Source organism: Prionailurus bengalensis, chromosome D2, assembly GCF_016509475.1.
Source record: "Prionailurus bengalensis isolate Pbe53 chromosome D2, Fcat_Pben_1.1_paternal_pri, whole genome shotgun sequence".
Lineage (NCBI taxonomy): Eukaryota > Metazoa > Chordata > Mammalia > Carnivora > Felidae > Prionailurus > Prionailurus bengalensis.
Genome location: NC_057351.1, coordinates 56,292,175 through 56,316,479, shown reverse-complemented (window position 1 = coordinate 56,316,479; position 24,305 = coordinate 56,292,175). Strand labels below are relative to the sequence as shown.

The 24,305-nt window shown below is 49.0% G+C and overlaps 2 protein-coding genes across 7 annotated transcripts; both read right to left on the bottom strand.

Annotated features, from left to right (window-relative positions):
- Positions 1-1,120: 1,120 nt before the first annotated feature.
- HOGA1 (4-hydroxy-2-oxoglutarate aldolase 1) lies at positions 1,121-24,300 on the bottom strand. Of its 6 annotated transcripts, XM_043597151.1 has the most exons (8): positions 23,780-24,294; positions 12,869-12,997; positions 12,537-12,664; positions 11,893-12,027; positions 11,547-11,643; positions 9,756-9,889; positions 8,905-9,026; positions 1,965-2,054 (listed from the first exon to the last, which is right to left on the bottom strand). In XM_043597151.1, the coding sequence occupies exons 1-8, from the start codon at positions 23,988-23,990 to the stop codon at positions 2,051-2,053; spliced, it is 960 nt and encodes a 319-aa protein (XP_043453086.1). In that variant the 5' UTR covers positions 23,991-24,294; the 3' UTR covers positions 1,965-2,050. The 6 variants fall into 6 exon arrangements, with proteins under 6 accessions (XP_043453083.1, XP_043453084.1, XP_043453088.1 ...); XM_043597148.1 differs by lacking the exon at positions 8,905-9,026 and having other exon boundaries at positions 1,121-2,054; XM_043597149.1 differs by lacking the exon at positions 11,547-11,643 and having other exon boundaries at positions 1,121-2,054.
- Positions 18,674-19,952, bottom strand: CD2H10orf62 (chromosome D2 C10orf62 homolog). The gene has a single exon (XM_043597154.1). The coding sequence runs from the start codon at positions 19,685-19,687 to the stop codon at positions 19,001-19,003; it is 687 nt and encodes a 228-aa protein (XP_043453089.1). The 5' UTR covers positions 19,688-19,952; the 3' UTR covers positions 18,674-19,000.
- Positions 24,301-24,305: the final 5 nt, after the last annotated feature.

Sequence of the window (24,305 nt, the reverse complement as noted above, 5' to 3'; positions counted from 1 at the left end):
GGTTACCTCAGGCAGGTCAACTCCTGCTGGGGTTTCCCTTTTTCTGCAACAAGTAGAGTAATCCTTCCCCAGCTGAGCTAATGTGCAACATTCACCAGTCATGCTAACCCCTTTTAGCAAAAGGCGAAAGATTTATACGATCTGAAGAGAAACCAGAGTATTAACCCCTTTTACACACACGATCTTACATAGCCCGGAGAGAAAGGGACTGTTAACTATCCCCAAATTACAGATCAGATTGGGCAGCGAAGTAGCTGTCCAAGGTCCCCAGACCATAAGTGGCAGGTCTAAGAACTTAAATGCAGGCCTGCTTAATTTAAGCCCAGAGGTTGAGTGCTTTACCAGTGTACTAGCCAGCCTCCCGAGTCCTAATTTTTTGCCCCATTCCTTAAGCTAGATTCTCCGCTGAGCCCAGATCTGCCAGACTTTGCCTGTGAGAAGAGCCCAAGTGCTAAGCCCCAAGCCTCAGTACCATCCAGATGGCGGATTTCAGTTGAAGATTCACACCTTCCCTCTAGCCTCTGTCCTAAACAAGAATCTGTTTACCTTCCTTTTCAGCCAGAGTAATTTTTAAAAAATTCATCCTTGGTTTACTGCCACTAGTCAAGTATCACTAAAAGTTAAACATTTTTGGAGAAAGCAACCTTTCTGATTAATGGGCTACATGTTTCTAAATATCTTAGTTGAACTTTTTTGCCTCCTGCCTCCCACTCAAAACTTCAACTAAGCCTTTCCTCTAGGCCACTGCTAATCTAATACCTATGTTTGCTGAGTATTGTTAAGGCCTCTCTCAAAGCTGAGAAGGCCTTGACAAGTTTAATTGCTTCAGGGCGCCTGGGTGGCTCAGTTAAGTGTCAGAGTTCAGCTCAGGTTCCTGAGTTTGGCTCATGGTTCCTGAGTTCAAGCCCCACATCTGGGCTCTCTGCTGTCAGTGCAGAGCCTGCTTCAGATCCTCTGTCCCTCCCCCCTCTCTGTCCCTCCCCACCACATGCTTCCTCTCCTCTCAAAAATAAATAAACTTAAAAAAAGTTAAATTGCCTCTAGGAAGGTTCTTGACATCTACGCAGGAAACCTAAGGCTTGCTTAGCAGTGAAGTGTCAATTTTTACATAGCCACACTGTTTTAACTTACTCAACTTTATTGCAAGAACAAAATATTATTTTTAACAACAAAAGCACAGTGCCTACAGGCAAGAGGATGGCCAGGACTCAGGCCAAGTCTTCTTCCCTAATGTTTCAGACCTAGGTTAGCTAGAAGTCTCCCAGAATGTAACATTTATCCACCAGGTGTCATTATTTACCAATTCTGGTAAGTCACTGGGCCGGGTCTGTGCTCTCTAGTTAAGATCAAGGCTAGAGATGAGACTATGAGATGATCTAAATGGGTTTAGGAAAGAGCGCTGTGTCTGGAATGCAGACGGGGTGGGAGTGGGGTTGGATTTCAAAGGCTAGTGATGCTTTTCTGATCAGGTTTCCTAACCCACCACTTTCCCTGGAAGGAGTCAGAACTTGGGTTCTTAAGAATAGCCCGGGCTCTGTGCTGCATGTGCTGGGCTCAGGTGTATACCCCAAGTCTCAGCGGTCTTCCCATCAGTAAGATACATGACCTTCCTTGCACCTGGTTGCCCCCCCTGTTCTTCCCCTCTGGCTCCTAGTCACATGTCCTGGGGCACAGGAAAGCACTTGCTCCTTCCCAGACTGAAGGTCTCTAGAGAGCCAGAGTTCAGGATACAAATGCCAGCAGTCATAGGACTATGAAAATAGGAAGTGGGTGTGCACAGCAGAGCCTGGTCAGAGGCTACCTGCAAGGCTGAACTAGGGAAACAGGCCCATGTGCCTCTTCAGCTCCAGGTACAAGGCAGGAAGACGAGATGGGCTCAGGCCAGGCATGGCCTCTCCTTGCTCTCAGAGCCAGCCATTACTGGTGAAATCCATACGCAGCGCCTCCTCATCCGTGGGGCTTAGCTCCTGTAAGGGGGCGCGGCAGGGGCCTCCGTAGTAGCCAAACCAGTCCATGGTTTTCTTCAGCCCAGGGATCCCAAAGCGCCGGGTCACCTGTGAAGCAGGGCCTTTTAGAAGAAACTGGGGAATCCCTGCCCACACATGTCTGGGATCCAGACACATGTCACTCTCAGAAAGTTAAGGTTCCCACCCTCCTCCCCTCGTAAAGTAACTTTTTGTTTTTAACGTTTATTTATCATTGAGAGACAGAGAGACACAGAGGGTGAGCAGGGGAGGGGTAGAGAGAGGGGGAGACTTAGAATCTGAAGTAGGCTCCAGGCTCTGAGCTGTCAGCACAGAGCCCAATGAGGGGCTCGAACTCACAAACTGAGAGATCATGACCTGAGCCGAAGTCTGTCGCTTAACCGACTGAGCCACCCAGGCGCCCCCCTTTGTAAAGTAACTTTATCAAATCTGTGACACCAGGGTAGATTGGAAATCCGGATTGAGAGACCAGAAGGCAGGTCAGCAGTAGAGAACACAATGCCAAAAATTCAGATTAAGGAAGGAAGTCACCTCCTCTGGTTTTAGGGGTAAAATCCACCCCATTGGGGAGAAAAGTGGCATTTGGTCATCAAGCTGGGATGCAAGAAGATAGCAATACTTTGGGCCTGGGCACTAGATCATCACAGGTCTGCAGCCCAGGTTCCAGGAACCAGTTCCCAGGCCTGGTGTGCCCTGGGAGTCAGGAAGGGGAAGGGTGTGTGAGAACTTTAGGCATAGTCCAGACTTTGGCCCTGCAGCAGGGACCCCCACCCACCCATAGCGCCTCGCTGACCCCAACTCTGAAAAACAACGCATCAGTTGCCCTGACAAGTTTCACTGTGTAACCTTATATTATGAACTTACTATATCTGAGCAAGTTCTAAAAAAATGCTCACTAAATCTGAGCAAGTTCTAAAAAAATAAGCTATTGTCATAACTTAAAATCATGCATGGGGTCTTACAGAAAATGAATTATCGAGCTTCTTGGCTTTTGGCATAGCCACTGGTTATTTCATGCTGATCAGAAGTGTTAGAAGACTCTTTGACTACCCAAAAACTAAGAATGTAATCATTACTTAATAAAGTTTTATTTGAAGGGAAGTTAAAACCTTGGAAGGGTGGGCTTCACGAAGGGTAAAATAATAAAAGGGGTTTCTTGGGGTAAAAAAGTTGAGAGCCACTGATGAATGACTGACTAGTAACTATTTACCACTCGACGCCAGGGAATTTTTTCTTGGAATGAGTGACAAGCCACCCTCCTCCTAAGCCTGGCCTCAGCCATGATGTTCCAATAACCTGGGCTTTTCACCCAAAACCTGAGCAGGGTGGGAAAGACCTAGGAGAGAGGATAGAAACAAGAAGTACCTAGAAAAAAGTCTTCGTCCACCATAGGTGTATAAGATCTCAGAGTTGCCCCCTCCTCAGACCCACAGAAAGAATTGAATGCTTTGGTGTGTAAAGAACATGGAAAGTCCTAAATATAGCCAGGGCAGGAGGCCGGCTGGGTGGGAAGGCGGAGGAAGGACATTGTGTTCAAGCAGGGCAATAGGGTGACATCAAGCCGCTCCTGGGGTGGCTGAGCCCACAGCCCAGGCAGCAGAAAGGTGTTCCAGGCATTCCTGAGTGTGTGCCCAGAGTTGGCACAGGAGGAGGCACAGAGTGGAGAGTAAGGCAGGATGGCATGCAGAGAGCTAGGACGGCAGCACACATCCTCTCTTCCCAAGGGGCCGCCCGCTGCTTCATCTGTAGAGCGAGGGAGAGGACAACACCGACCCCACGTCACTAGAGTCATACGAGAAAAATGCCACTGCGAGACCCGATCCCAGGAGACCTAAAAGTTACCCCTTTTCCTGTCCTGGGGGAATGCAGCTTCTGGGACCGACTCTCCTGCAGGTGGGTGGGAGTGGAGAGCAGAGGTCCCACCCCAGTGGCATGTCCAGTACACAAAGGACAGTGTGTTCCCTGATGGGCCTCACTTCTGCAGTTCTTTCACCCTCTGAATAGACTATCCTATCCCAGGAGGACCGTCACATCCAGGAGACTCGTGCTTGCCTCCCCAGCTGTCCCTTCTCTAACTCTGAGTGAATCTGCCCCTTGGAGGTAAACCTATAAGCTGTGAGGGAGATCTAGAGCCCACCCCCCACTTTACCCAAACAAAACATTACCCGCTTAGCCTGGGACTACCAGCTCAGATGCAAAACTTAAGGGAATGCCAAAGAAATCAGTCATCAAGGTAAGTAATATTTAGTGCCAGATTTTTTAAAAAATCAAAACCGATGCAAGAAAAAAAATCCATAAATGAACAAAGTGTCAATGTTTTAAACAAAGACCAGATCCAACAGACCCATGCCCTGCCACATGTAACCTGAGGCAAAAGCAAACGCGGGCCCTTCTATACATGTGTTGTGCATTTTTCATTGGTTCATTTTTTTTTTTCTAGGAGTAGATGCAGAAAAACAAATTTTTGATGAGGTTGTTTTTATTCAAGCTGGGAAAGCAAAATTATAATAAATTATGTTTTTAATATATATAATACTTAAAACTAGAAGAAGGATGTTTTAATATACTTACTTTTTAATTTTTCAAAATTTTTTTCAAATAGTTTAATGTTCTACGGGGAGGGATTACCATTTAGAAAAATACTTAGAGGGCTGGCTCAGAGCCTACAACTCTTGATCTCAGGGCTGGAGAAAAGAAGTGAAGGAAGGAAGGAAGGAAGGAAGGAAGGAAGGAAGGAAAGGAAGGAAGGAAGGAAGGGAAGGAAGGGAGAAAGAAAGAAAGAAAGAAAGAAAGAAAGAAAGAAAGAAAGAAAGAAACTTAGAGTTTCCACTTTCAGGAAGAGAGAATAAATGTACTTTGCCCTATTCCTCCCAACAAATATAACTAAAAAACCTTGGACATTATATAAAAACAAACATGAGACTCCAAAAGGTAGAGAGAAAGAAGATGAACTAGGGACTTCAGGACCCAAGGAACACAGCAGTAAGTTCCCTGGCCTCCACTTGAAGTTGAAGCAGCCGGCGATGCTGAAATGCATTCAATGGGTACAGATAATAAAAGCTCCCAAAAAAGCCTGTTCACTCAAGCCAAGGACCAAGAAGTTGCAGCCCAGCAAGATGGAAAACTTTTAGGCCATCACCACTCTGCTCCAGCCAAGTACCCCAGAAAAAAACCATAGCCCTACCCCCACCCAGGCTAGCAAAGGTTGAATTGGGAGCCAGAACTTCTACCCCCCACTTTGCCCCCTCCACAACAGATGTTTTCAGCAGAGGCCCAGGGAGGAAAGTCAGAACTTTTCACACCACCGCCCACACTTAAGGAAGCCACTCTCCCCAGACATATTTGCAAAGTCAGTGGAGGCCAGGTGGGAAGCAATAAGGAAGCATTCCTACCCCTTCAGGTCAGGGAGGTGTCAGTGGAGGCCAAGGGCAGAGCTGTACTTTTAAAAACCTCCCCTCAAAAGAAATTTCCAGGTCCAGATGGCCTCACTGGAGAATTCTAAAAAATGCTTAAAGAAGATTTAACACCAATTCTACACAGTGCCTTCCAGAAAACAGAAGAGGAGGGAATACTTCCCAGTCAACTGATGAAGCTATTATTACCCTGATACCAAAATCAGACAAAGTGCCAAAAAAGGGGGAAAACTACATGCCAATATCTCCTATGCATAGACAGAAAAATCTTCAACTAAGAATTAGCAAATGTAACTCAGCAACATACGAACAAGTTACACACCATGACTATGTGGGGTTTATTCCAGGAATGCAAGTCTGGTTCAATATTAGAAAATTATCCACGTAACTCACTGTATCAGCAGCCTAAGAGGAAAAACAATCACATGATCATATCAATCAATGAAGAAAAAGCATCTGACAAAATTCAATACCTTCTGCAAAACCACACAGACTTGATTACTGTAGGTATATAATAAATCTTAAAATCAAGGGCGCCTGGGTGGCTCAGTCAGTTAAGCGTCTGACTCCAGCTCAGGTCATGATCTCATGGTTCGTGGGTTCGAGCTCCATGCCGGACTCTGTGCTGACAGCTCGGACCCTGCTTCAGATTCTGGGTCACCCTCTCTCTCTGCCCTTCCCCTGCTCACACTCTGACACACTCTTTCTCAAACATAAACATAAAATAAAATTTTTTTTAAATCTTAAAATCAGTAGACTAATTCTTCCCACTTTGTTATTTTTTCCCAAAATTGTTTTAGCTAGTTTTTAATTCCTTGGCCTTTGCATATAAACTTTAGAATAATTTTGTATGGTTTTACAGAGGAATAGATAGACATAGATAATGGAAGCAACAGAGAACCCAGAAATGGAACCACACAAATATGCCCAACTGAGTTCTGACAAAGGTGCAAAAGTAATTCAATGGAAGAAAGATCATCTTTTCAATATTGGAGCAAGTGAATATCCAGAAGTGAAAAGAAAAACAAAACAAAACAAAACAAAACCCTCCACCTAAGTCTCACACATCCTACAAAAATTAACTCAAAATGGGTCATGGACTTGTAAAACTATAAAACTTTTAGGAAAAACAGGAGAAAATCTTCACCATCTAGTGCTAGGAAAAGTCTTCTTAGGGTTGACACTAAAAGCATAAATACAAATAAAAATATTGATAAATTGGACTTCATCAAAATTAAAAACTTTTGTCCCGTAGAAAACCTGTTAAGAGAATGACAAGGGGCATATGGGTGGCTCAGGAGGTTAAGTGTCTGACTCTTCATTTTGGTTTAGGTCATGATCTCATGGTTCGTGAGTTTGAGCTCCATGTTAGGCTCTTTGTTGACAGTGCAGGGCCTGCTTGGGATCCTCTCTCTCTCTCTCTCTCAAAATAAACAAATAAACTTAAAAAAAAAAAAAAAGGAATGACAAGACAAGCTACTGACTCGGAGAAAATATTTGCAAACCACATACCTCGCAGAGGACTGGTATCTAAAAGATATAAAGAAAGAACTTCCAAAATTCAACAGTAAAAAAAAAAAAAATCCAATCATAAAATAGGCAAGAGACATAAACAGACATTTAATTTAAGAAGATATAGGGGTGCCTGGGGCTCAGGCGGGGCTCAGTCGGTTAAGTGTCTGATTTCGGCTCAGGTCATAATCTCATGGTTTGTAAATTTGAGCCCCATGTTGGGCTCTGTGCTGACAGCTCAGAGCCTGGAGCCTGCTTCAGATTCTGTGTCTCCCTCTCTCTCTGCCCCACCCTGCTCTCTCTCTCTCTCTCTCTCTCTCTCTCTCTCTCTAAAAATAAATATTGAAAACAATTTTTTTAAAGAAGATATACAGATGGTGGGACAGGACAAAAAGAAGATATAGAGGTGGCAAATAAATACATGAAAAGATGTTCAATAGCATTAGCTATCAGAGAAATGCAAATTGAAAGCACAATGAAGTGTTACAACACACCTATCAGAATGGCTAAAATGTTTTAAACAGTAGTCACAGTGCCTAAAGCTGGTAAAGATGCAGAGAAAATGAGTCAGTCATACATTTACACTGATATAAATGTAAAACACTCCAAAAAACATTTTGGTAGTTTCTTAAAAAACTAAACATGCAATCATCATATGACCTACCAACTGTGTATTTATCCCAGAAAAATGAAATTTTAAGGTCACGCAAAAGCTTGTACATGAATGTTCATAGCAACTTTTAATAGGCCCTAACTGGGGCGCCTGGGTGGCTCAGTCAGATAACTGTCTGACTTCGGCTCAGGTCATGATCTCACAGTTGTCATTGAGCTCTGAGTCCAGCCCTATGCTGACAACTCAGAGCCTGGAGCCTGCTTCAGATTCTGTGTTTCTCTCTGCCCCTCCCCCATTTGCACTCTGTATCTCTCAAAAATAAACAACATTAAAAAAAAATAAAATAGAAAAAAATGGTCCCAAACTGGAAACAATCTAGTTGTCCTTCAACAAGTGAATGGTTACACAAGCTATGGTATGGCTGTACCATGAAACACTATTCATCAATAAAAAGGAATGGGCTATTGCCCCAGGCAACAACTTTGAATCTGCACGGAATTATGCTGAGTGAGGAAAGCCAATTGCAACAGGTTATATACTCTGAGGCGCCTGGGTGGCTGAGTCAGTTAAGCATCCAACTTCAGTTCAGCTCATGATCTCGCGGTTTATGGGTTTGAGCCCCACGTAGGGCTCTGTGCTGACCGCTCAGAGCCTGCTTGGTATTCTGTCTCCCTCTCTCTGCCCCTCCTCCGTTATGCTCTCTCTTTCTCAAAAATAAATAAATAAACATTTTTTTTAAAAAAAGGTTATATACTCTGATTCCATTCACATAGCAGTCTTGAGCTGACAAAACAATAAAAACAGTGAATGTATTTGTGGTTGCCAGGAGTTAAGGACAGGATGGAGGTAGGAGGTGAGTAGTGTAACCATAAAAACACAACATGAGAGATCCTTCTGGTGATAAACATACTCTGTATCTTGACTATATCAATGTCAAAATCCTGGTTGTGATATTGTACTTTAATTTTGTGAGATGTTCCATGGAGGGAAACTAGAGGACAGGTACATGGACTCTCTTGTATTATTTCTTACAACTTCATCTGAATCTACAGTTATTTCATAATTAAAAGTTTAATTTAAAATATAGAGGGGCGCCTGGGTGGCTCAGTCGGTTGAGCGTCCGACTTCAGCTCAGGTCATGATCTCTCAGTCTGTGAGTTTGAGGCCCGTGTTGGGCTCTGTGCTGACAGCTCAGGGCCTGGAGCCTGCTTCAGATGCTGTGTCTCCCTCTCTCTGTGCCCCTCCCCCACTCATACTCTGTCTCTGTCTCTGTCTCTGTCTCTGTCTCTCTCTGCCAAAAATAAAATAAAACATTTAAAAAATAAAAAAAATAAAATAAATAAAATAAAAAATATATATAAATGTGTCTATAGGAACACACATTTTCCTTCCTGCCTCAGACTCCAGTGTGGCTCTGAACAGCACTGCCTGGCTCTTGACAGGCATTCCACCTTGGCTCTTCTCCTTGACTTGCCCAATATGGAATTGGGGTACACCGTCTGACTGCAGAATAGATTTTTTTAAATGTTTATGTATTTATTTGGAGAGAGAGAGAGAGAGTGAGAGCATGAGCAAGTGTGAGCAGGGGAGGGCCAGAGAGGGAGAGAGAGAGAATCCCAAGCAGGCTCCATGCTTTCAGGGTAAGGCCTGATGCGGGGCTCAAACGCACGAACCATGAGATCATGACCTGAGCTGAAATCAAGAGTCGGATGCTTAACTGACTGAGCCACCCAGATGCCTCAGAAATAGACTATTTGAAGACAAAACTCTCCTGGGAAATCTGGGCTCTGAATGCCTCCAGCCTTCCAACTCCTTTATTCCCAATCATTCTGTTTTCCAGGATTTGGCCCTTTATAAAGCTGATGGAAAGGCCCACGGCTCACTCTTTCTAGGCAGTGCATCTCTAAGCAAGGTCCCGGGATTACTTATGTCACCACAATCAGCCAAGATGTTTGTTTCAAGGCTTATTCCTGGGCCTAAAGGATTAGAATTTTAACTAGCACCCTAGATGAATTCCAATGCAACCAATAGGGCTCAACTTTGTCTGAAGTCATGATTTTCTGGAGAGGCACAAGGAGTTCCCACACTGGGATATTCTCTAAAAGGACTTTCTGAAAGGAAAGAGGCTAAGTGGGGACCCCTGTGCCTGCCTTGGCTCCTGCTCCAGTGAGGACACAGACACCCCCTCCTCCCCCCCACCCCGCGCCTTGGGGCCATTGGCTGGGAACTCACTGCAGTGTTTGGCTCAATGAGGCGGTGCTGCAGCTTCTGGGCATCTTCCCATTGCCCTGTGAGGCAGAGTCGCTCCAGCTGGCACACCTGAGCCCCCAGGACATTGGCCAGGGCACACACGCCCCCCACAGCTCCTGCCCCAGAGTAAGATGCAGAACATCAGCCAGAGCCTCTTCTCACAGACAATGTCAGACCCTGGTCCCCAGCACCCCTTATTCTGGGGAGAGAGGATGTGGATTTCTGTGCCACTGGCCGGCCATGTCAAAGGCATGCTCTGTGAGTCCACAGAGAACAGATTTCCAGAGAGAAAAGCTGCCAGCATATTTGAAGTAGAATCCCACAGGCTGAAGGTCAGGGAACAGAGCCTGAGGCTAACCTGAGAACAGTTCCTTCCGTGCACCCCCTCCCCCCCAATACACCTCCCAGAGTAAAGTCCCACCTGCCACTTGACACCTCCATGATCCTCTAATAAATAGCCCCCTGACTCATCCGTGCGGGAAGGGGGTGGAGTGGATGGGAAGCCTTTGCTCTTCTGAAATCTTATTCCCCCCAGTGAATTCAGCCTGGGACAGTGCTGGGGGTGGGGGGCAGTGGAAAGAGCTCTGGACACAGTCAGGAGACCAGGCATTTCCTCCCATTGGTTGCATGAACTTGCACAAGTCATAGACCTCCCGGTCCTCTTTGTTCTTATCTGGGCAATGAAAACGGGCTGGCTGTGATCTCAGGAGGCCCTGCCACTCTGCCAGCCTGGGATGTGATTCTAAGTCTAGTTAGGAGTGGCCTCAAGACTGGAGAGTGAGAAATTTGGAATGAGCTTATTTTGCTGCCATTTACTGATCCCCACTCTGTGCCAGGCACTATGCAGACACGGGGCCAATGCTCTCAAATTCTTGTAACACCCCCCTGCTTTAGAGGGTAGAAGTTCAGGCCCAGAGAGTTTGAACACCTTGCCAGGTGGTACCCAGTACATGGCAGAGCTGAGATTCCAACTCACATCCCCGAGCCTCCAGAGCCTGTGCTCTTTCCAGCTGCCCCCCTCAGGAACGAGGCTTCAATCGGTCCCCTCTTCTGCCATTGCTCTTTAGAGACTGTGACGTGGCAGAGGAGAGACGTGCAAGGTCCTAGACAATAAGCCAAAGTCTTTGGAGACCAGAAAAAAGGAATGGGCACTGCCCTCTGCAGCACCAGAAAAGTAACTCAGATCTGCACTTGCTGGGGCTTCAGCCGAAGGGAGAAAATGCTTCTTCTCCTCCCTCTTGAGGGCTTAAAACCAACCCGAACCCAAGCACCTTGACCCACAACAGACAAGCTCATTTGGTCCAATGGTGACATTCCCGGGACCTTGAACTGGAACAGAATCAGGCAGCTGAAGGTCCCTGGCCCATTCCTACAGGTCTGACAATTCCTTCCGGCCTAGCACCCAGGTGAGAGGAAGCCAGACTCCTGGATGAGAGGAGAGGCCCTAAGGCCTGTGTCCTCAGAGAATGATTTACAAGGTGAGATCAGAGGAGCTAAGTCTGTTACCGAAGCACCGAGCTCAGGACTTAGAACAGCAGGCATCCCTGATACAGACCAAGGATGGTACAGAGCCACCCTCTTCTGCCCAAGAAGGTCACTCGTAAGCACCCAATATTGAGACTTCTAAGGTTTCCAAGCAGACAGGCTGGCAAAGGGCCCTCTGCAGACCCAGATGCAGCCTGCATGGTTTCTCCCAGCACACCCAGGGTGGTGGGGGTGGGTGGGCACGGGTCCTGGGTGTACCACCCAGTGTGAGAGCGGCGGGAGGCCTACCCACGGCATAGCTGGCCAGCAGGAAGCCAGCCGATCCAGCCAACACCTGGAAATCCTGCCTCCCGGTCTTGTGAACAATCAGCCCCATCCTGGTCACCTGCAACAGCAAACCCGGGTGAGAGCTGCACCCAGAGCCTCAACACCAACGGAGAAGGGGGCTGAGCGAGTGGGAGGAGAGCCCAGGCCTCAGAGAGCCACCCCAGAACTCAGACAAAGCCCCAGAGAGCCCACACGATGGAAAGAACCCAAACAGGAGCCCAGGACTGGAGCGGGTTCCAGAGCTTCCCTGAAGTCGCTAGCACAGGAGAAGAGGAAGGAGCCCCAGCCAGGAGCTGCTGCCACTCACATCGCCACCACTGTCCTTGATGCCCACGATGTTTGGGTGCTGGGAAAGCGTGACCACCGCATCTACCGGCAGGTCCAGCCCCGTGTTGGCTGGGACGCTGTAGAGCACCACAGGAATCGGGGAGAGGTCAGCGACCTGCGAGAGGCAGAGAAGAGGGGAGAGGCAGAGGGCAGCTGCCCCAGGCCCGCCACCAGCCCACCACCACCAGCTCCGGGCCTGGGGCGCTACGGGGCCCCTGGACAGGCCTACCTCCTGGACTAGAAGTCACAGTGCCACGTGCCCTGCTTGTAAGCAATTGATGAGTAATATTTCATGAGTGCTTTCTGTGTGCCAAGCTCAGTTCTAAGTCCTCTATATTCTGATGGAACTTAGTCCTCACAACAACCCTGTGAGGAAGACACCATCATTCCGACCATCTGAGAGGGGAGGAAACAGCAACACAGTGTGGCCGGGCCAGTGGCCCGGCACCAGGTGGCGGCTAGCTCCTGGGGGCATCCCTCCCGTCCCACAGGTGTCATTCATGGAAGTAGGCTCACCCCTTGGCCCCTGGCCTCTCTGCCTCCTCTCCCCAGGCAGTCTCCTCTCCTCGTCCAGCCTTCCCTTGGTCCCAGGCCCCAAACCCATGCCCAACCCTCACACCCTACCTTGGTGTAGTGGTGAATGAGGGCGGCGCTGCTCATGCGGCCACGATAGAAGCAAGGGGTCACCACGATGGCTGCGTCAGCCCCAACCTGGGCCATGCTCACAGTCATCTCCACCGTGGCTTGAGTGGCTGCAGGAGGAAAGAGGGAGTCTTCCCTGTAGGCCATGGAGGGTGAGAGCAGGAGGCAGAAGGGCAGGGCTAGGACCCTGGGGCAAGCAAGGGGGGCAGAAGGGAAGGAACCAGCAGGCTGAACCAGCCCCAGGGCCAAGGAGCCTGGCTTCCCACCCCAGGCACCCCCAAGTACCCCTAGGGCCCAGAGCATTGTGGCCTCACACTCGCAGCCAGAGCCAGCTAGCAGCAGTTTGTCCTTGGGCATGGCCTGGCGGACTCGGCTCACCACCTCCAGCCTCTCGCTGCTGGTCAGGAAGGGGAACTCGCCATTGGAGCCCTGCACCACGAAGCCTGATGAACAACCAGGATATTGGTGTTACACTCACACAGGTTCCTACCTCCCCAACACCATAGCTTTGCGCGTATCTCCTTCTCATCTTTGTCCTGAGGCAGGCAGAATGTTTCACCCAGTTGCGGTCACAGTGTCCACACCGTTTTTCTTTGTGTTAATGAAATGTGTCAGCTATACCCCAAAGAATCGATGATAATGTAACCCACAGGTGCGTACCCAACAGTCATGGCAACCCTCCCCTATCACGTTTTTCTTCCTCCTCTAACCGTCCTGACTCAGGTGCTATTGTTCCCACTCAAGTCTTATACCCTAAGACATACATATGGACCCATAAACAACATATAACAGTTGTGGCCATTTTAAACCGTATAGAAATGGAATCAAGATCATACAACCTTTTGCAGTCTGCTATTTTTGCTCAAGATTATGCTGTGAGCTTTGTCCATAGCAGCGCACAGGTCTGATTCATTCATTTTAACGGCTACAGAATATTCTATTTGAAGTCAGGCTACAATTTACTTTTCATTTTCCCTCCGAGGACACTTAGAATGTTTCCTTAGTTTTGCTATTACAAACAATGCTGAAACAACCATGTTCTACAGTCTTCTGTGCCCATGTCTGAGCTTCTCCACGGTTTCTTTAGGTTTGTAATTGCTGCGTCACACGTATGTGCATTTTCACAGGCCAAACATCTCTCTCATTAGCCAGTTCATACCCCATCAGCACATAGAAGAGTCTGTTAGTGTTCATCCGTGTCAACCCCAGGTATTGTCAGAATTAATATTTGCCAGTTTTCTGGGTGAAAAGTGGGTTGAAAGTGGGTGAAAACACGTTTTCCTGTTTTATTGATCATGTGAGAAGTTTCTAACATCACCAGGTAAGGTGTCAACTCTTTTTTATAAATCCATGAGAGACCAGGAGATTTGATGCTGTTTGACTGAATCCGAAGGGAAGGTTAGTAAAACCATCCTCCTCTCCGCTTTTTCATTTAACTCTCTCTACCCTCTTCTTCCTCCTCTCTACTCCAGTCCATCCTCAAAACACTGTTCTTAAATAGATGGCAAATACAGCATACGGCACGGCGAGACTATTAATAAACAGGAGACTGCTTGGGAGAAAGGAATGAAAAGAAAGCTGGAGGCGATACTGATCTACAATACAAAATCCCCACTGCACCGTTGAGGAAGATGGGCCATCATTTTGATTTGGAGCTTCCTGACAGTCCGAGCTAAAAGGGAAATGTGATCAGCTGACAGATATGCAGAACTCCAGATAAAAGCAAGGCAGCTGCCCAGGGGAAACACACAGTTTCCTGGCATCGGGACCAAGAGAGACTGTTCCCGTGAGTCATCCTTAAGGGACACAATGTGATGTAGAGTCAACTTTTCACCACAAACCTTTTTCCATGCTGTTCGCTTCACCGTTAGATTCCACTCAGTGGACTGCCAGAATGGCTCACTGGATACTTAGCAATCCCACCCCCTGCCAGCTTTTTGCCTTGGTGATATTGTAGGGAGCATCTTGAGGCAAATAGTTTTTGGCTTCTGTTGTGCTGCCTCCTCAGGATCCATTTCTCTGTGTCAGGCCAGGAGCCTCCTTCTGTCTCGGTACAAACGCTGTTAGTGCTTTCCTAGTGGGTCACCCCCACTCTTGAGTTGCCAACCCTGGAGAGAACTGGACCAGCACCCTCTGACTAGGATTCTGAGGTCAGGCTTTCACCAGTCTCTCTGTGCAAATGCCAAAGACATCTCCCTCCCTCCCCAACCCTGCCCGCTTGCCCCCACCTTGCCCCCACCGCCCAGCCCGGTTCTTACTCCAGCTGCTTCTTCAGCCATGTCCACTCACTCCCAAGTCCCGCTTCATTCTGGCGGCCCGTGCCACGGGCCCCTGAGCAGTTAAGACCGCTGGGTCTTGCACTCTCAGACAGGAAGCAGGCCCCTGTGCTCAAGACTCCCGGTGGCCTTTCCCTTGTCTCCTGTAAAGGAGCATCTGACCCAGGCCTGACTCCCGAGGAGGAGGCCAGGCCAGGCTAGGGAAGAGGGAGTATCACAGAGTCGGGGACGCACTGGACCCAACTCCCCTCTGGCTTTTGAGGAAGTTAGTTATATCAGGTCTCTGAGTCCCTGTTTCCTTTTCTCTGGGATGGTAATAAAATCATTTTGATCCTACCTTATAAGGCTACGTTAAAGGCCCGAACAAGAAAAGGTAAGAGAAAGCACCCTGAAATCTGTGAACTGATGCCGCCGAGAGCCCCCTCCTTCTCCTTGGAGGGATGCCCAGTTTCAGGCCCGATGTGCCTCTCTCTGCTGGTGCAGCGAGGGGACTGGAGGAGTGGAAGGGCCAGGGTCCCAGATGGGTGGGGGAGTGAAGACAGGGAGCGGTTCTGAACTCAGAGGAACCTGGGTGTAGCTCTCAGTGCAGCCCCTGATCAGCTATGAGATCTTGGGCACGCGGCTTAACCAAACCTCAGCTTCCTCACATGAAAAATGGGAGAGTATTAGTGCTCTCCTTAAAGCATTGTTGTGAGGCTCAAATGAGATACTATGTATAAAGTGCTTGGATGAGAACCCAGCCTGCCGGCCGTGTTAGCTGTAATTACTATGGAGTCAGGAGAAAGTGCACAAGCCTTAAATGAGAAGGGTGGCAGCTTTCCATCTGAGGTGGAGGAGGATGGCTGGTGTGGAGGGGAGGCCGCACTCAGGAACCTCTCCCGTCCCCTCCAGCTGCAAGACAAAGGGGCTCATCACAGAGGCTACTCTCTCTCGGCGCCATGGTCAGGCTGGCCACTCCAGGGAGCCAGAGCGGCCTGGGAAGAGGAGTGAGTGTTTGGGGCTGGGGATGCCTATCTCCTTACCAAGAGAATATACTTGAGTTGGTGGCTTAGTGGCCATTTTCCCTATGGCACAACTGTAATAAAACCTTGACATTTTGAACTACTTTTAAATTAATAGAAAAGTTGCAGAAATAGTGCAGGGGATTTCCACACCTCCCTCACCCAACCTCCACCAATGATAAGGTCTTACTATTTAGTACAATGATCAGAACCAGAGAATTAGCGCTGGTGAGGTACTAACTTGCAGACTTTAGTTGAATTTTGCCAGTTTTAAACTTCTTTAAAAATTCCAAATTCCTAATTAGCCAATCTGAAATTGTATGCAATAAACTTTTAATAAGGGATTTAAGATCTTCCGGATAAACGCATGCATTTTATGCATTTTTACAATCACTTTCAGAAGCCACACCTCACCACCCTTGCTTTTTGTCTAATTTAGCAGCTTCCAACATTTTCTAGTATGACAGACCCCATTTTTTTCCATTAATATTTTTGCAATAAAGTATTTTACCTTTTTATTTTTTATTTAATTACTGTATTTTTAAAGTAGGCTCCACACCCAATGTTGGGGCTTGAACTCATGACCCTGATCTGAGATTAAGAGTCATATGCTCTACGGACTGAGGCCACCAGGCTCCCTTATTTATTTTTTTAAAGTAGTCTCTACATCCAATATGGGGCTTAAACTCACAACACTGAGATCAAGAGTTGTGTGCTCTACCAACTGAGCCAGCCAGGCACCCCTGTTATGAAGTTCTGAAGTATTTTAAATTTAAAGCATATGTATGGGGCACCTGGGTGGCTCAGTCGGTTAAGCGTCTGACTTCGGCTCAGGTCATGATCTCGGGGTTCGTGAGTTCAAGCCCCACGTCGGGCTCTGTGCTGACAGCTCAGAATCTGGAGCCTGTTTCAGATTCTGTGTCTCCCTGTCTCTCTCTGACCCTCCCCGTGCATGCTCTGTCTCTCTCTGTCTCAAAAATAAATAAACGTTAAAAAAAAATTTTAAAGCATATGTATATTAGTATTTATATAAAGTCACTATTAGTAATGTTAAAAATATTCAAATACTGGGCATCTGGCTGGCTCAGTCGCTGGAGCATGTGACGCTTTTCTTTCTTTCTTTCTTTCTTTCTTTCTTTCTTTCTTTTTTTTTTTTTTGTATTTTGAGAGACAGTGAGGGGAAGGGGCAGAGACAGGGAGAGTGAGAGAATTCCAAGCAGGCTCTGCTCCTCTGCGTGGAGCCCGGCGTGGGGCTCCATTCAGGGCTCGAGCTCACAGACCATGAGATCACGACCTGGGCCTAAGTCAGACACTTAACTGATGGAGCCACCCAGACACACCTGGAGCATGTGACGCTTGATCTCAGGGTTGTGAGTTCGAGCCCCACGCTGGGTATGGAGATTACTTAAAATAAAATCTTCAGAAGTGCTTGGGTGGCTCACTCGGTTGAACGTCCCGACACTTGATTTTGGCTCATGCCTTGATCCCATGGTCACGGGATAGAGCCCCATGTCGGTTCAGCGTGGAGCCTGCCTAAGAGTTTCTCTCCCTCTCTCTCTGCCCTTCTCCCCTGCTCGTGCTTTCTCTCTAAAATAAAATAAAATAAAAATTTAAATAAAATCTTAAAAATAAATAAAAATAAAAATATTCAAATGCTTCCAATTATGTTCCATAAAATCAATTGACCACACTTAGGGTGTTTGTAGATTTTTACATCCTTTGCAAGGATTCGGGGGACCTTCTTCCCACAGGTTGAGGCCAACAGGCTGGGAAACACTGGTAAGTTCACAATTGATGCAAATGGGACACTTCTATGTAAAGGAGTCATTGGGGGGTTAGACAGTGCTGTAGAGCTGACCTCTCTCAAGTCACCGGAGAGATAGCTGCCTCACTGGAGATCATCCCTTGCCCCAGAAACGGCTTCTTTAGACCCAGGAAGAGGAGGCAGGGAGAGTCCCAGGCTTGTGGGAGGGCACAGAGAGTGTCAGGACACGGGGGAAGAGGGCAGGGATAAGCATGAGTAAGGGAGACCCGTGTGGGGACGGCGAGGCACCGGCCTAAGGGGCAGCACAAGGAAGGGATTTGGGGTCTGAGCTTTGGAGTCGGGCAGAGCTGGGCTCCACCTCCAACAACATCGCATAGTGTCTATGCCCTATCAGGCGAATGACACCTCTGAGCCTCACATGTCTCATCTGCAAAACGGGGACACTGCAAACCTTCCTAATGGGGGCTTTGCTGTAACAACACACAGCATGGCGTAGACTAAAGTCTGAACAGGAAAAGAAAAAAAATTAATAGTAATACTACTAATTAGTAGCACTAGCATCAGCGGCAGCCCCGGCATTAAGAACATAAACAAGAAGGGAGAGTATGGGGCACAGGGGCTCTGTAGGCAGGTGGTGGGAGGCACTAACGCAGGTCCCAGTGGGCTGGGGGAAGCAGGGGGGGCAGGGGGAGGGCACTGCAGTGCAGGATGCCACACGACTTGAGAAGCAGCAGGCAGGGTGAAGAGGACACCAAACAGGACAGGAGACCCACATCCCAGTTTGCTTACGAGCTTCTGAAAGCCTGTCTATCCCCCCGCCACCCCACACACCTGGCTGCTTCCTCCTTCTCTGGCAATAGCAGATTGGTGGGTGCTGAGCTCCCTGGAGACAGCCCAACCCCCAGAACCTGAGACCCGGAGAAGATTTATGGACTTTTTTTTTTTTTTTTTCTGATTTACGGAGTCTTGAATCAGCCTAGCATAAAGGCCCACACAAAGAGGACTTTGGGGGCAGGAAGCCTCTCCCCATATCCCTTCCCAGTGCTGAGGCTGGCCACAGAGCCCCCAGACCCAGAGTGAGGGTATACAGGGCTTTATTGGCTCAGTTCCAGGCGTTCGGCATCAGTGTGGGGCTCTCAGCTGCTCGTGGGCTCTGCCTCTATCTTCTCCCGGTGGGTCTTCAGGGGCCTGAGAGTCTGTCTCAGCTGCTTCGCTTCCTTCCACCCCCGCCCCCTCTATCGGGGGCCATCCTCTGTGGCAGACTGTACTCACAGAGCCAAAGGGGCCCAGGGCCTGCCCTTCAGGAAGAAGGGATTTGGGTGGCACCATCTCGCCACAGGAGAGAAAACAGGCCTGCAATTGTGTGCCAGCCCTGTTGGGGGAAAGGGGCGTCTCCATCCGTGGTTAGGTGGCTTCAAAGGGGTGGTAGGTCTGGTGGCTGCGGTTGGGCAGGCTGTGGCTCTGGTGGTTCGGATGACCCTGGTGTCCATAGTGACCGTGGCCATGGATGGCGTGTGTGTGGTTCGCGCCAGCTAAGGTGGCTTCCCGCTGGGTGAGGAAATTCCCTTTCAGCTTCAACTCCACCTCCTCGAGGGCCTTCAGCTCCTCCTGGTTGACGTCTCTGGACTCCAGGTGGCCTGAGTTCTGGTAAGCTATGGCACGCTGCAACATGGAATTAGCCAGCTGCTGTCCTAGGGTGTCAATCTCCTTGGTGCAGGCAGCCACAGCGGCCCATGTGGGCTCGTCCATGGACGAGGATTTTGCAGACTCCTTGTGGGTCTCTTTGGTCACTGAGGCCCCAGACGTCCTCTGCTTGCTGGTGAAGGACTCCCGGCTCAGAGTTGTGCCCACCTCTCTTTGCCTTGTGGTGAGAGTCTCCATGTGAATGGTGGTGCTGGCTTCTCCACTGCCGCTCTCGGGTGGTGGGGTGTCCGTGCTGCTGCAGGAGGCCAGCTTCTCTTCGGAGAGGCGACTAAAGTGAGATTTAATCCAGTTCTCATTCTTTGCTTTGTGACATTCCGGTGGCTCCTGCACATTTTGTGCAGACGCGGCGGATGCCTTCCTTCTCCTCTTCCTCTGAATCCACAGCATGAGGCCTCCCCCTCCGAGTAAGAGGGCAGTCCCCAGCACCACCCTGCATGATGGTTGCTGGATGAGCTCCAAGAAGGCCTCCAGGACCCTAGGCTGGGCGGGCAGAGCTAAGAGCACACTGGGAGTGGAGGAGCCCGGATGGTATGGTTCATGCTTGAAAGGGTAGGTTCCCAGAGGCTGTCTGGCAGGTAGGGCCCCAGCTGTACCCTTCCTAGGATGCCCCTCCCACCTCAGCAATGAACCCCATTGTGAGGAAGGTGGTTGGGGGGGCAGGGCGGGGGGGGGGGGGGAAGAGGCCACAGCATCCCTCATGTCCAACCTGGTAGGCATTTCCTGAGGCCCAAGTCCTGTCTCCCACCTGACAGCTAGTCCCAAGGTGAGTGGAAAAGCAGCTTCCCCAGTTCTGAGTTTCTTCCACCTTCTGCTTAAGACCCATTCTGCAACTCAAGCCTTCTTATTTTCCAATCTCTGGTTTCTCTCCTTCTCTATTCCTGTGCCCCCTCCCCGGGGGTGGGGGGAGGCAGGAACCACTGACCATGGCTGAAGGACCCCCTTGGCCAGGCTGGCATCCATCCCTGGCTGCCTGACACAGGTGTCTCCTTCCATTCAAGGTCCACCCCTGCTGGCAGCTTAGCACATCCCATCCCCATTTGCAGCCCCAACCGCCTTAACTAAGCAGAGTCCAGAAGGAAAGGGGCCCAGGAAAGAGCTCATTCTAGAATAACATGAGGTCATAACTGGGGGGAGACAAGCAGTGGGTTGAGAAGGCAGAGCAGACAGGACAGAGGGATTCACCAGATCCCAGATCTCAGGGGCCATTCCAGGATGGGGGCTGCTACCTCTTGTCTTAGTGAGGCACCTGCAAACCCAGAATGTGCCCCCCTCCTCCATGTGCCCTGGTTAAAGGGCACAGTTTAGATTGTGAGCAGGTGGACCACCTGGCCAGGCTCTCTGTGGGTACAGACAATGGAAAGCCTGGCCCACAATCCGAAATTATATCAGAGCGTCTCGGGGGGAGAAACAGGCCTGGGCCACTCTATTTTTCTTCCAGAGGCACATAACACATTAAAAAAAAACATATTTTTTACTCAAAAAAATTTTTTTTTCCTTAAAAATAATTTTCACTTAAAAATTTTGTTGAATGTTCATTTTTTTTTGAGACAGAGGGGCAGAGCATGAGAGGGAGAGGGGCAGAGAGAGAGAGAGAGAGAGAGAGACAATCTGAAGCAGGCTCCAGGCTCTGAGCTGTCAGCACAGAGCCCGACGCGGGGCTTGAACCTGCGAACCGTGAGATCATGACCTGAGCCAAAGTCAGACGCTCTGCCAACTGAGCCATCCGGGTGCCTCAGTATATTTCACTTTTTTAAAGTGAAGAAATACCAAAACAGGGTTGTAGAAATTGTGATTTTTTTTTAAAAGTTTGTTTATATAGTTATCTCTACACTCAATGTGGAGTGTACACATGAGTGTACTGATGACCCCAAGGTCAAGAGTCACGTGCTCCTCTGACTGAGCCAGCCAGGTTCCCCTACCCTGTGGGTTTTTTTTTTTTTTAAGCAGAGTATTTTATTTAACAAAGTAACGGCTTCAATATATACCATAATATCCCCAGTCTACATACTAAGGGAATAAGATACAAGCTCATAGTTTTATGGGTAACATCTTCTTTCTAGTCCTGCTGAAGTAGCTCTGTGGTCATCCACTAACCTCATGTGGAAATAACAATTCAAAGTTCATCTCTGAGGTTGTTTGTGGGAGTGAGTTCAGAGCCAAATGGCCCCTCTGCAACAATCTTACCTTCCAGTCTCTAGTTATAACTTTCATTTAAGAATGATACTCTTTATTCATATAATCAGGAAAATTTAACAATGCAATAACAAGTAGAAATAGAGAGCTACACAGTTTTGGCAATACCTTCCAGAAGAATCTCTTAACTGTTCACTGATTCATCAAGAGTAGGTTCCCACCTCCTCTTTGGAGGACCTTTAACTTATCACAGGAGGCCCTGGCTATGTGGTATGCAATGGCTTCTTTCTCTGCCCCTGAGTGTTGGGCTGCAGAGCCAGCCCTGGGGGCCCGGATAGGGCCAGAGAAACATTGTTTGTACGGCTAAAGTTGCTCACAGCTCCTTTCCTGGGCATTCTGGCTGTGTCCTGGGAACAGCGACAGGACCCTATAGCTCTATTCCTTGTGCCGGGGCCTCCCACTTGGAGCTCCTTGAGAGGAATGCATTAACCCGGTGGCTCAGTTTCCATTCTAAAATGAGGAAATCAGACTAGAGAGGTTCAGTGATTTCTCCAAGGTCGCCGTAACCAGCAACACCAGGACTTTTATCCAGGCCTTCTCACTCTCGATGCTGAGCTCCTTCTACACAGCCCACTGCCTCCCTGGCGTGTGGGTAAGAGAGAGATGAGGCAGAAACAGGAGCCTGTATGGGTTGCATGGGAGACAGGTTAGTGGGCACCTGTGGCCCGCGGCCTGCCAAATCCACTGCAGCCTGTGCTCCTGGGCACCTCCATGCCCTCTGCAGGAGTGGGTGAGTGGGCAGAAGGAAGGGAAGGGTCCAGAGAAGAGCCTGTGGGTATCCGTGGATTCTCTGGGTAGCAGGCAGACACTGGATGCAAAGTTCACCCTCCCTACCCTTTGCACTTGGGTGTCCTTGAACCTGGAAGGTGAAGAAGAGTCTTGTCTTCCCTCCTCTTAAGACTCAAGGAGCTAGGGGTGCCTGGCTGGCTCAGTCAGTGGAGCATACAACTCTTGATCTTGGGGTCCTGAGTTTAAACTCCATATTGGGTGTAGAGATTACTTAAAAAAATTTTTTTAATAAATAAAAGATTCAAGATTCTCAGTTTGCTTCAAAAGACCCAGGCCTCGGTCCAGACTTTCAGGCCCCAGTGAACTGAGCCCAAGTAGAAATTTACTTAGAGTTTGTGTCACTGCTCAATGTGGGCATCCACAGGGCATTCATTATGCCCTAGGGAAGGGTCGCATCACCTCAGCACTGGGATGGGGTTTCAGTCAGGCCAGCAGTCACTGTCATAAAGCAGCTTTTCCCACAATGCCAATGGTGCTGTCATTCTAGCAATTGTTATCACTGGATCAATACCTTCTAATGTATATCGCCCTTTAACTATTTATAGCATGCTTTCATTTGCACTCTCTTGGATTTTTCTCCCCGCCATCCTATGATGTACACCTTATTACTCCCGTGTCAGATGGGGAGAGTGGGGTTTAGAAAGATTATCTCAAAGCTAAGTCAGTGGCAGAGCTGTGATTTAAATCTAGACTCCCTTTCCCCTTGCCCTGCCTCAGTCAGAACCTCTCCATTCCCAAAGCTGGTGCCAACCATACTTTATTTGTTGAAACAGTCTGGTCTAGTGATTCAGTGGTTAGTGCAGTGGAGTGAAACCAAGTATGGTCCTGCAGTCAGACCTGGGGAACTTGGGCAAGTGATTGTGTCATTCTGAGCCCCAGCTTCCCATCTGTGAAATGGGGCTAATGAGATGACTGTCTCAGGGACTCGTCATGGGTGATAGATGAGGGTGGGCAGGGCAGGATGGGAGGAACTGACCACTTCTTCTTTCCTTCATTTATTGTGCCTGTGGCTGTGTCGTGTGTTGACTGTCACAGACATCTGGTCCCAGGCCTCAAAGAGGGGAGATCCACGTGTAAAGAGAGACATGAGTCAGAGGATCCAGAACAGGAATTCTGCCAAGGGAGGCTTGGCCCAGAAGAGAGTGGGCTAACACGGCTTTTAGGGGGACGAACCCACTGGCTGAGTTGCCACGTGACACCCCCAGTTGCCTTCCCAACTGCACAGTGTTTGGTTGACAAGGACTTTTATACCCATTATCTAGTTTGATCCCCACAATCATGCTGCTCTAAGAAGGCACTTTGGCAGTGAGATTCAGTCAAGGTTGCAAAGCAGCAAGGAGCTTCTGGCCTGTCTCTTGACTCCAGACCAGTGCCCCCTGCTCCTTTCCCATAAAGGACCACCGGGGTACCCAACTGTCTCTGAGTAGCTCACTGGCTGAGGAGATTGGGGTCATCCACATCTCCCCCCAAGTCCCCCAGAGGACAGGCCCCACTTACCTCGGAAGGGGAAGGCACCCAATTTGTGCAGATTCTCCTCCAGTTTCCCATAGTCTACCTCCGCGGTGGCAGTGAAGGGGGTGGTCACAGGGGGGTAGATGCCTGCAATGTCCATCTTCCTTCCCTCTCCTGAGGCCCAGCCCCCCACCTTCCTGGACAAGCCCCTGCTCAGCCCCTGCCTCAGGGAAGACCAGACTCCACGGCCCAGCATCTCTGCAAGAGGCCTGAAGCCCAGCTGGTCTCTGCCCCTGCGCGAGGCTGAGTTTGGACTCCTTCCTACCCTGTTAATGATCAGTATGTCTAGTTAAAAATTTGCTGCCCCCTGACTGTTGGTGCTGGGGCAGGCCTGGGCTGGGCGTCCCCAGGGTCAGAGGCCAAGACTTTAGGCCCCATGGGTTCTCTCCCTGTAGGGAGCAGCTGGAGAAATGCCACAACCCAGCGTCCCTCTGGCCAGAGGGCGGGTTCCTGGGGTACCGACCCTAAACGGCTTCTCCGGCGGGGCCTGGGCCCTCCTCCCACAATCCCC